This window comes from Staurois parvus, unplaced genomic scaffold (assembly GCF_062004578.1).
Source record: "Staurois parvus isolate SC_StPar_1 unplaced genomic scaffold, SC_StPar_1.0 ptg000564l, whole genome shotgun sequence".
NCBI lineage: Eukaryota > Metazoa > Chordata > Amphibia > Anura > Ranidae > Staurois > Staurois parvus.
In genome coordinates this window covers 4,725,027-4,737,962 of record NW_028318360.1, presented here as the reverse complement: position 1 = coordinate 4,737,962, position 12,936 = coordinate 4,725,027, and the positions used below count along the sequence as shown (strand labels likewise).

Here is a 12,936-nt window from a genome sequence, read left to right as displayed (position 1 = left end):
TCATGAGATTCTGCATATCGCATAGGGCAGCCCATTCAGTTGATTGGGCTATCCTATACATGTTTGTTACCTGAAAAGAAGCTGCAACTCCTTTTCAGGCAAAAAGATTCACACAATTTTTTAAAAGCATGGTTTGCTGCAATTGCCACGCAATCCTGTTGCACAATAGTCGCAGAAGAATCTCATCATGCTTGGGGTGCTATTAAAGGATAATCACAGCCAAACATGCTCAGTTGGTTGTGCTGTGATTGCTACGCGATTTGGAAAAAATCATCCCTGTTCGCCTATTTTTTCCGATGAAGTTCCACTTTAAAGTGCAACTGAACTTTCAGCTTAAACCATATCAAACATTCCATGTAGAAAAGCCTCTCCCCTGCCAGCAGCAGAATGGGACCATTGCTCTCTGCGGTGAAGCAGTGGTCTATGTGCACCCCATACTGGATTAAAACTATAGCTCTGCAGTCACCATAGTCTATGCTCTCTCAGGCTCAGTTGGAGGGGGTTGGGGGGGGGGGGAGTCATGTCAGATGAACCCAGATAGCAAGGGTCTCACTCTACAGAATGCTGGCAGGGAACAGGCTTTTCTACTCAGGCTGCAGTTGCTTTAAAACAGCCTTTTTCAATCTTTTTATGCCAGGGAGACCCTTGAAAAAAATCTCCTGGTCTCAGAAAATCCCTCAAAATAATTTTCTTACGTGCAACTCAAGTTGGCTTGCTCAATTAATTTGTATATATAAAAATAATAAAGGTGTAAATAATAGCATTTATACCAATAGAAACAGTGCATTGGTGACCCCACCCAAACACAGTTTCACATACACATTTCTATGTCTCAACTGCTCTTCGCCTGCATTTTTTTCCTTTTTTATTCATTTTATCCTCTCAAATCCTCCTAAATCCTCTATTTATTTCTATCAACCAAAATCCTATTCTCTTTTCATTATTTTGCACCTTTTACCATCATTACTGCCAACAATTTCCATATGATAGATATGTTTTATTACCAAAATAAAATTCAATACCACAAATGGTATGGGGGTAAATTTGTCAACTTGCAATAAACATTTTATTTTAAATTTAGGTAAATATTTTAAAAATGTTAAATGCATTTGTTTTAATACATTTATTCTGAAACATGTATCCAAAATGGAGCAGCTAAATTCTTTTCTTGAGTGATGCAATATGTCACAAACACCAAATCGTAGATAACGTTACTACAAAACATACACAATGCATACAAAAGCAGCAATGCATATATCAAATAAAAATATATACAATGCATAAAGTAGCAATGCATATATCAAATAAAATATATACAATGCATACAAAAGTAGCAATGCATGTATCAAGTTTTAAAGGTGCAAAAAAATAATTTAAAAAACACTCAACAGATTGCCAAATATTGCACACATTTCATCGGTCTTTTCGGTTTATGCAAAGAACTTCTATGTGTGTTTAAATTGTAATATTGCATTCTATATATCGCTGTAGAATATATAGTTTTCCACTATCTAAGTATACACTATTTACATACATGCAAAACCATAACAGTAGAAAAACCTAAAGTATCTTCCTGTGTTTAAATAATATAAAGTCATGAATGTTCAAAAAAACTGTTAATTGTAAAAATGTACCAATACTTTACATAAATGCCCGATGATAGTATTTAATGAATACAGTAAAATCTAAACTGTTAATGTTTTGCCTAAAAAAAAACGTCTTGAGTGTAAGACAATACAACTGAGGAGGTATGTTGCAGACAACTTCCATGTATAAAATAATATGCAATTAAAGTTAAATACTACAGGTTGACTAGAACAATAAATATTTTATAGTAACTGTGCATATAAAACTATATTGACACTTTCCAAAAAAAAAAAAAAACACAAAAATGCAAGTTTTCATTAATGATTTTTTTTCCAATTCTGTCTCAGGTTCAAAGGGCATTTATTTCCGCCAAAACTTTCTCATTTCCAGGAAGGAATATCACTTTTGGAATGACCCCTGTGTCAACAGACCACACAAAATTCCTTATAAAAGTTGTGCTAAGACAACCACAGACCTTTGGGGTTAGGTTTCAGCACACTTTTAAAAAAGAACTGTTTGAAACTTTTTTGACCCAACATTGCTGATGGGCCACCAAAAGTTATGCACCTAATTCAAGTACCGTTTTTTCAGGTACTAACAGGATTGAGGTTTCTCAGCTCCATTCTTTATATTCATTCTTCACATGTGTCAAATCATTGTGGAGTTCCTTTTTTCTTCTGCTCCAACTCCTGAAGACGTTCTTCTCTGGCTTGAGCATGCTGGGAACCCACTTTATGAGCTGTCTCGGTGGCAGCAATGTCTATCTGAGCATACCTTGTGGAACCTCCTCCTGAAAAAAATGTTCAAAAATGTTAGTCTATATTTGATGCTAAGATGAAAAGTAATATTGTTTTGTGATATCCAATAATATTGATGACTATATTGTTGTTTTATGACAGTCAGTAATTCATCAGACCTGTTAGGATAAACCAGAATTTAGGTAGTGCTAGAATGAAAACCTAAGCAAGCTCAACCATTGTATACAATTAAGAATTGGCTATTAAATATAATTTCTATTTACATGTAAAATACCAGGCAGTGTTTTCCATTTTGCAATTTTCACTTCTTCTCCAGCCCTTTCTCCATTCAGCAAACATGGATTTGGTCATAAAGGATAATTATTACCCAACCTATACCAATGGACCTTAAGTGGCCATTATTCTCTAGAGCCAAATCCGGCTTATGTATGCTGGCTGGAATACCAGCTATAGGAGGACTTGGTGCTACAAGACGGGAAACTTGTCCAGCACTGGACAGACCAAACCACTAAAAGCTTATTTTTCTGCACCTGAAATCTATATTGTGATTTATCATTTAGTTAGGAAAGCAGGTGGTGGAAGGAATAACTTTATTTTAAAATTCAATTATACTTTAATGTAAAACTAACATTTTCAACTTTTCAAATACCACAACATGCATATTGACTGTACAACTTACTATATATCTGGAGATCCCTTTATTTAAAGCCTGATAAAAGTTGTTTCTGGAAATGTTTATGCCATGCAAATAACACGAAAGATGTTGCAGAACTATTTAACCACTTCCCCCCCACCCAGCCTGCGCTGCTATTGGCTGCTAAAAATGTCAATCACCAAGTCCCAGACAGCAATTCCCGACTGGAACTCGGCAGAGCTGACAGGGGAGAGACCTGTGTGTAAACAACACAGGTCTCTCTCCTGTCAGCATAGACATGCTACTTTGTATCTCTGAACAGCAGAGAAATACAAAGCAGCATGTCTCCCTAGTAAAACACAACACACTGCACCTAATGTAAAACACACACAGCACACAGTTAACCCTTTGATAGCCCCAGATGTTAACCCCTTCCTGCCCAGTGTCAATAGTACAGTGCCCGTGCTTTTTATTAGCACTGATCACTGTATTAGTGTCACTGGGGATGCCAGTGGCAGTTTGTCAGTTCCCACCCAGTGTCAGAATGCCCGCCGCAGACCCGCTATTAGTCGCTGATCGCTGCCATTACTAGTATAAAAAATCCAGTATATATACACCGCCATTTGTAGACACTATAACTTTCAAGTAAACCAATTAACCTCCCTATGATGATTATGATTATATCCATATTTCTGTGCTGAAAGCGGTACATTTTTTTGCATGGAAATATGTTTTTTTTTTATTGTAGGCCTGTAATTATTAGGAATAACTCACTGAACTCTGTCCGAACAAGAGTCTGGTAAACATCCCAGGTATACTAAAACTTGAAACATGAAATCATAAATTATAATATAATAAATAATCATAAAAAATAATATAATAATAAATTTAATTCAATAATATAATCAAACCAAAAACATAAATATAGCGCCAAGTTCGCACATCACTGAGCTCAATCGCAGAATTGTTTTCAGTGTCTGATGACGAATTTCCCCACAAATCATTATCACTCAATTCTGCAAGTGGTTCTGATTTACTATCGCTGTATTCTAGCTGGTCTAAAACCGCTTTTGACCTAAAGGGGCGCTTTTTGGACGTCATGGACGTTTCTCAGTTTCCAGGCAGAAAGAACAGTAAAAATGCAGGCAGGCAGAAAGAACAGTAAACATGCAGTAAAAATTTCAAATCATGGCAACTCACTTAGTATAAATTAATATAGTTTATAGGACTACATAATAATTCAAATCTATAACCAACTTTCTCAAAAAACAGTTTGTGTGGGTAACTCCAAACTAAAATAACTAAATAAAGAGTAGAGAAAACAGATAAGTGTTGAAAGGAAATGGGAAAGCCCTTTATCGCATAGTAGTTGATTACAGATCTTCCTCTTGGAACATGTGTGGTTACCTTTAGCTTTGTTCCAATTATTGGTTAAGAAAGGCTTGATTATCAATCAGCTGGGAAGGAAAATACAATTCAGTGAGAACCCCAATGGCGTGTATATATGCAATTCTCATATTAACTTTTATTAAAAGTTATTATGTGCCGTGAATGCTATGCTAATGGCATTGATTGGTGTGGTTGCAAAACATCCATATTGATCATCACGAATGGCCTACTCTACAGATCAAACCAAAACGTAGACCTTTTTATCTGACTATCATGAACAACATAAAATTGTCTAAGTTGTTATTGCATACATGCTACATTGGGGGCGGTGAGAAAGATAGAATTATTTTACAAATATCACTGGCCACCCAAATTTCTGATAGTGGCAGATTCCACATCCGTGAGACTTTAAGATAATAAGCACAGTGGCTAAATGGGCAGCACAGTGGCTAAATGGTTAGCACTTCCACCTGCCAGTACTAGGGTCATTGGATCAAATCCCAACCATGGCACCACCTGCCTGGAGTTTGCATGTTCTCCCTGTATCTGCGTGGGTTTCCTCCAGGTACTCCGGTTTCCTCCCACACTCCAAAGATATGCTGGTAGGTTAATTGGCTCCTGTCTGAATTGGCCCTAGTATGTGTATGTATGAATGTGAGTTAGGGACCTTAGATTGTACACCCCTTGAGGGTTAGGGACTGATGTGAATGTACAATATATATGTAAAGTGCTGCATAAATTGACGGCGCTATATAAGTACCTGTAATAAATAATAAGAAAGACGTCTAGTCATGCTAGGAAACCTACTCATTAGAACTGTTGATTTTTTGGACTGTCACAATAATTAGTGAATTGCTAACTCAATGGTGCATTTGAAAGGCTTTCCATTTGAGAGATAGTCAAACTGCTAGTTCCTGGAATTGTTTATCTTTAAAAGGTTATATTTGAAAAGTTAACTAAATCTAACAGCCAGTTTAATATATTTTAAGTATTTTAAGCTGTAATTTTCCAATCTGAATATTACAATAAAATAAAAAATCTGTAAACTGCCTATAGAGTCATTACTGGAAATATCTGGAAATGTTGACTAAAAGAAATGATAACTAAAATTGTAGGGTCCACTAGAAATGTATCCATAAAAAAAAGTTACATGAAAATAATAATAATGAACAGCAAAATGTTCTAGTCACAAATGTCAGTCCAGTGAAATAAGACTGAGGACATTTTTTCGGATGGACGTGACCTAAAGGGATTTGTTGATCTATAGAAAAGGAATTTCACCCTCAAGTGTTATGTTCACTTTGCTGCTGCTCTCTGCAGATCAATAACCCTACGGGATCTACCCCTTTCCAACGTTGCCTTGTCTCACTGATCTTGTATTGTACTGCAATTATTACTATCATTCTGCTCAGACCCTTTGTGATTGTTATTAAATTCTTTTTCATCTCTTAGGTATAATGTGGTAAGTTAATAAATGTTTCAGGCTCTGCAATCTTTCAGTGTTCTCTTTGATACTGATGTTATAACCATTGGGTGAATTAAAACTGAACTTCAGAGAAATAGAAATGACACAGATTAATGCAGCTCTGAAGTGATTAAAGTGGAATTCCAGAATACACCTAATTAGCCTTAAAACTGCCCCCCCCCAACACCTATGCTAACTAACCTGTGTAAGAATGATGTATATACATACCTATTTTCAGGCCACTCCACTGTGGTCACCTGACCAGGATCCCCTGTGTAAGCCAGCAAGACTTAAGTGGAGAGGCAGGAGCACTGACAACAGATGGGCCTTTGAAGCCCATAGGTGATTTCACTGCTCCAGGCTTTACTAGCTACTGTCAAAGTTCCCTTTCCTTTCCCCTGCCTCTAGTCCAGGCTGAAAATAGGTAAGTACTATATATATCTAAAGAGAAAAATATATTGCTGCGCTTGTACCCCTAGTCTGTGCTTGAGAGGATGGAAATCAGATGCTTGTGCTCAGACATGGGCTGTTTCATGAAACTGTAGAAAGTGAGAGTCTGGCACCAAGGCATCTTAAGGCAAAATGTTAAACTTTATTGAAGATCCATCCAGTGGTGTATTTAGGTTTTGGGCTGCCCTAGGCAACACAACAAATTGGTTGTCCCACCCACAGAGAGAGCCTGACATTGACCAACAACACGCCTGCCCACCCCCCACCTGAAAGAGCCTTCCACTAACACCCATCCCCCCCCTTGGCGAGAGAGAGAAAGACACTCACCTTCACAGCTCCAGACATCCCTGGGAACAAGAGTCGGGCTCTCCATACACCATCAAGCAGCCCGCAACCTCTCTCGGATCCCACCTGGTCCCCATGCCGCAAGTTTCCCTTCTTCCGTCTCTTCTTCCGTGGAACGGTGCTGCCCCCCTTAAAAATGCAGCCCTAGGCAAAAGCCTTGTTTGTCTTGTGGTAAATACGCCACTGGATCCATCAAGACATAAAAAGAATCAGTTCCTACAGTTAAAATTGATCTTTCGGTTGTATAGGCCCTAGTCATAATCCATAATGACTAAGGCCTATACAGCTGAAACACGTCACAGTTCTCCATGGAGATAACTGTGCTCCAAAACAGTTTGCGCTCACTGCAGCGAACCATATTGGATCACAAGGTAACGTGCCCCTCTTCCAAGTGGTCTCAGGCACAGTTCAATTAACCAGTCCTGAGCATGGTTCAGAGCACTCACACTACATAAACGAATTAGCCCAAGTGAACTAAAGAGATTGACCCATGTAGACAAGACCTCCATGTGTTCCTAGATTGTAAGCTCCGAGGAGCAGAGCCCTCCTATCCCTCTTGTATTGAACTGTATTGTTGCTGTATTGTCTCCCGTTATATTGTAAATCGCTGAGCAAACTGTTGGCGCTATATAAATCCTGTATAATAATAATATAATAATAATAATATGGGCTAACAAGCCAAGTACCATTAAAAAAATGGTTTTAAAACCTATGTACAATAAAACCTTAACACTACAAATAATTATCAATATCCACCATTACAATTTCAATGTATTTTGTTCTCCTAAAGGCTTATTTTACTAAAATACTGTTCATTAAAGTATTGTGTAAACCTAACCTTCAGCAGCAAAACAAGAACAGTGGGGACTTGACTGGTGTCTGGTGTCTTTATTAATTGCTTGGCCCTAATTATAATCATTATGGAATGAATATGTTCCATTTCTGTTTTTACCTGCAAAACATTATTACTCATTACTTTGTGTTAACATGTAATCACTCCTAACAGGACAAATTTAGGTGTTGCACATATGCGGATGGCCAGGAAATTAAACCTCAAAGCAATTACAGAAGGTAAGTGGAAGGTGAATAGCATTGTGCTCTGGCTTGCTAATTACAAGTGCAGGAATGAATAATAGTCACCTATAATGTATTCTGCAAGTGTAAACTATTGTCTGCTAATGTACAGAGTAATCATAATTTATACATTCCCAGAAAACAGACATTTATCTTCAGTTGCATTCACAATGGCTACATAATTGTATTGTTATAAAGGTTTTATGAATTCTACGGTGGCCAAACAAAAGCTTATAAAAGCAAGCAATGTAATTCACTTCAGCCCCGCTTAAGATAACTGGACCCTGTAGGAGCTGCATTGTAATGAACTCTAAGCTATGGATATACTGTATGAATGAGGCCATCCTCATAACAGCTCAGTAAATACGCTCAACATCACACTGACCAGTTGCCCATGGCTGAACATTGTTTACAAGCTATGGCTCCAACCTTCTTCTTGGCCTTTTCTATTTCATATTCTTGTCCCTGTGATCCAAATTGTGTAGATATATACTGTGCCTCTATATAGCGATAAGGTCCATACTTGGTGCATGCTTGTAGTTCAGAGTACAGGCACTATTACTTACTACAAAAGCAAATATGGAGTATTCTAAAGAGAAGCTAAACACAGTCCTGGTCTGGGAGAACCTGAGGGATGCACAACATTCATAGATTAAATGATTTTAATTTTAATTAAATTTCAAGCTTATAGTAAGGGGTTTGCAGGAATTTAAAGGTACTTATAATTGTGCACATTTTCAAAGGGGTTGAAAAATGTCTACAATCCACTGCTGATTCATGTTCATCAACCAAAAAAAAATGAAAATGAATCACCATGCACTGGGCGAAAAATGGCAACAGCCTTCAGCTTGTATGAGAGCAGTGTGAACTGCAAGCTTTTACAAAGCATTTACGGAGTTTTCAGCCAGCTTTAGCTCCAGTTTGTAAACGTTAAACAAAGACCCTATTGGGAGTTCTGATTGTCACTTTAAATCAGCTGCTAGCAGGCTTTAGCACTCATTGAAGTTTATTGAAACCCTACCAAAGCCTGTTAGCAGCTTGTTTAAAGTGACAATCAGCTCTCCAACTAGGATCTGTGTATAAGCTTTAAAGCTTAGAGAGAAAGCTGCTTGAAACTTGCCAAAATCTTTGCAAGGCTGGTTGTTCACACTGCTCTTATACAAGCTAAAACCGCTGTGAAACAGGCCTAAAAGTGATCTCTGCTGCTATTTAAATAAACAAGAAAAGTTGCCAAGCCAGGCGTGCAGTGATTCATTTTCTTTTTTGCTTGATTTGAAGAGTGCAACAAACCAGGCTACCAACTGGGGATTGGTGGGTAATGAGAGTTCTGTTTATTGCTTTTTACAACTGCAGACCCAGCTGCCCCACTGCAACACTTTTCTAAGTTGACTGATACTTCACTCTAGTATTCCAACACCAGCACTGTGAGCAAAAGTATAAAATTAAGGTAGAGCTTCTACAATTGGTTGGTTGCCAACTCACCCTATATCAGATGTGGCTCCTGAGGTCATATACAGTATTCAAAATAAAAGAAGCCCAAAAGCAATGACAGCTATGTCTAGACAGAGACCACTTACACAAGATTCCCCGTGGCTTATATCCAACCAAATTCAAAAGAAAAAAGTATCTTAAAGATACAAAACTTTACATGCAGCACACTTTTCTTTATTGAATTTGGTTGGATAAAAGCCACATGGGCTCTAATGTGGGTGGTCTCTGTCCAGCCCTAGCTATCCTTGCTTTGTGGGCTTCTTGTGTTTTCAACATCAGTACAGTATCTGATCTCAGAAATGTTCTTTCGGCCAAATATGAACAAATTCCCACAGACACACTCCAAAATCTTGTGGAAAGCCATAAGAATAAAGGTGTTAAATCTGCAAAGAAAGAGGGTTAACATACGCTTTTGAAATGAGATGTCCAACAAACTCATATAATTGTGATGGTAAAGAGCCTACAAACATTTGATGATATAGTGTGATATAGATATGTTCTAGATAGAAAAGTATAATAAAAACTTTCTGTACTTTAATATCACATTGCAACTGTTGTGTAGTAATAAGATTTATGGCACTGGTTGCAAAAATTTTTTTTGGCCGTAGCAGTTTCTCTTGCTTACCAATGTGTACAATTATAAAACATATACAGTATGCTATCACTCAGATTAACTAGAACAGCTCTCTATGCTTCATTGTTGAAAGAACAAAATGTGTGATTATTGGATCAGTTTCCAGCAGTCATTTTCCAGCCTAGGCAGCAACATAAACAAAAATCTTGCTTGGCTGCATAAATTAAGTAAAACAATGCCATGAGGTTCAAAATTGTTGTAGTTTAAGGACCCAGTAATCCTAACTTGAATAAAAGGTTTTTAGTCAACTTAAAAACAATTCTAAATAACGTTTTTGAATATTTAGTAATAAGAATAAAGCAATAACAATGTTTTATGACTTTTGATGTTTAATATCAGTGATATTAATTTTTAATTTGCATGTTTTATTTTATAAACAAACTTAATGAACTGAAGAAATCACAACATATATTTTAGGAATAGTCTACAGGGTATTGCTAAGTTCTGTCCTGCTGTCTCATTATTACTATATTTTTTTTCTTAGCATGTTAATTGAAGCATTTGAAATATTGTTATCTATAGGGAACATAGAAAACTCTTTTTTGTTATTTTTGTATTATGTAAGCTATTATTTTCAGATTAAAATTGTTAAAAGATTTACATACGAAATACCGGTATATATATTTGTTTTTGTTTTTTTTACCGGAACAAATTAATTTTCATAAGCCTTCACAATTAATATGTTTTTTATTTTAGCACAATTTCTTTGTAACAACATTATGTATAATAAATTAAATCAAAACATAGCATTTTATTGATAGAGCAAACAAAAACATACTCACAAGCCCAATATGCTTAAAGCATGTAAACACACAGGCATGAAATGCTATCTCAGCTATCTGAGGAAGGGGGCCAGTTCCCTGAAAAACATCAACCAGCTCTGTCACCCATTCATCAGCTGGAATTGGATAGCGTACAAATGCATTTCATGCCTGTGTGTTTACATGCTGTCAGCCTATTGGGCTTGTGAGTAGATTTTTATTTGCACTATATTTATTTGCAATAAAATGCTAAAGATAATGCACTAGACGTTTGCGCCCTTTCTGTTACTGTTTTTTAGTATTGGATTTCCCTGATTTGAGGCTTCACTGCCTACCCTGCAAGTTTGGGTTGTCTGAATTTGAGTTACAGTTGCAAGAAAAAGTATGTGAACCCCTTGGGATTACGTGGAGTTTTGCATGAATTGGGCATAAAATGTGCTCTGGACGTCATCTAAGTCACAACAATAGAAGAACACAGTCTGCTGAACATAATACTACACAAACATTAGATGTTGCCATGGTTTAATTGCACATAACATGTAAACATTCCCAGTGCAGGGAGGAAAAAGTATGTGAACCTTTGGACTTAATAACTGGTTGACCCTCCTTTGGCAGCAATAACCTCAACCAAACGTTTCCTGTAGTTGCAGATCAGACCTGCACAATGATCTGGAGTCATTTTGGACCACTCCTCTTCACAAAACTGTTTCAGTGTAGCAATATTCTTGGGATGTCTGGTGTGAATCGCTCTCTTAAGGTCATGCCACAGCATTTCAATCGGGTTGAGGTCAGGACACTGACTGGGCCACTCCAGAAGGCGTATTCTGTGCTGTTGCAGCCATTGTTTTGTTGAATTACTTGTATGCTTTGGGTCATTGTCCTGTTGCATCACCCATCCTCTGCGGAGCTTCAGTTGGCGGACAGATGGTCATACATTTTCCTGCAAAATGTCTTGATAAACTCTGGAATTCATTTTCCCATCAATGACAACAATCCATCCAGGCCCTGAAGCAGCAAAGCAGTCCCAAACCATGATGCTCCCACCGCCATGTTTTACAGTGGGGATGAGGTTTTGATGTTGGTGTGCTGTGCCTTTTTTTCTCCACACATAGTGTTGTGTGTTCTTCCCAAACAACTCAATCTTGGTTTCATCTGTCCACAGTATATTTTGCCAGTAGTGTTGTGGAACATCCAGGTGCTCTTTTGCAAACTTCAAACGTGCTGCAATATTCTTTTTGGACAGCAATGGCTTCCTTCGTGGTGTCCTCCCATGTACTCCATTCTTGTTTAATGTTTTGTTTATTGTAGATGTGTCAAAAAAATGTTAGCTTGTGCCAGAGATTTCTGTAGGTCTTTAGCTGACACTCTGGGATTCTTCTTTACCTCATGCAGCATTCTGCACTGTGCTCTTGCAGTCATTTTTACAGGACGACCACGCCTAGGGAGAGTGGCAACAGTGCTAAACTTTCTCCATTTGTAGACAGTCTGTCTTACCGTGGACACATGAACATCAAGGCTTTTGGAGATACTTTTGTAACCCTTTCCAGCTTCATGCAAGTCAACAATTCTTGATCGTAGGTCTTCTGAGAGCTCTTTTCTGCCAGGCATGGTTCACATCAGACAGTGCTTCTTGAAACCAGTAAACCCAAAACAGGTGTGTGTTTTTTAAGGGCAGGACAGCTGTCAGCAACACATCCAATATCATCACACTGTTTGGAGTCAAGGTTGGCTCACTCCTGGCTCCAATTAGCTCTAGAAGACAATGACCCAAAGCATACAAGTAATTCAACAAAACAATGGCTGCAACAGCACAGAATACGCCTTCTGGAGTGGCCCAGTCAGAGTCCTGACCTCAACCCGATTGAAATGCTGTGGCATGACCTTAAGAGAGCGATTCATACCAGACATCCCAAGAATATTGCTACCCTGAAACAGTTTTGTGAAGAGGAGTGGTCCAAAATGACTCCAGATCGTTGTGCAGGTCTGATCTGCAACTACAGGAAACGTTTGGTTGAGGTTATTGCTGCCAAAGGAGGGTCAACCAGTTATTAAGTCCAAAGGTTCACATACTTTTTCCTCCCTGCACTGGGAATGTTTACATGTTATGTGCAATTAAACCATGGCAACATCTAATGTTTGTGTAGTATTATGTTCAGCAGACTGTGTTCTTCTATTGTTGTGACTTAGATGACGTCCAGAGCACATTTTATGCCCAATTCATGCAAAACTCCACGTAATCCCAAGGGGTTCACATACTTTTTCTTGCAACTGTAACTGCAGCATAGGATTGGGGCCTCCGCCATTTTTGAGCGCTGAAGTGTCAAGTTTCTTGTACATCCTCTATAAAA

General features: G+C 37.9%; 1 protein-coding gene across 3 annotated transcripts in view; it reads right to left on the bottom strand.

The window, feature by feature from the left end:
- Positions 1-1,033: 1,033 nt before the first annotated feature.
- Positions 1,034-12,936, bottom strand: part of DOK7 (docking protein 7) — a 229,599-nt gene continuing 217,696 nt past the window's right edge. For all 3 annotated transcript variants that reach the window (XM_089691563.1, XM_089691564.1, XM_089691565.1), the window contains one exon: positions 1,034-2,377. In XM_089691563.1, the coding sequence (XP_089547689.1) occupies positions 2,241-2,377 (137 nt within the window). In that variant the 3' untranslated portion in view covers positions 1,034-2,240. The remainder of the gene's footprint in view (positions 2,378-12,936) is intronic.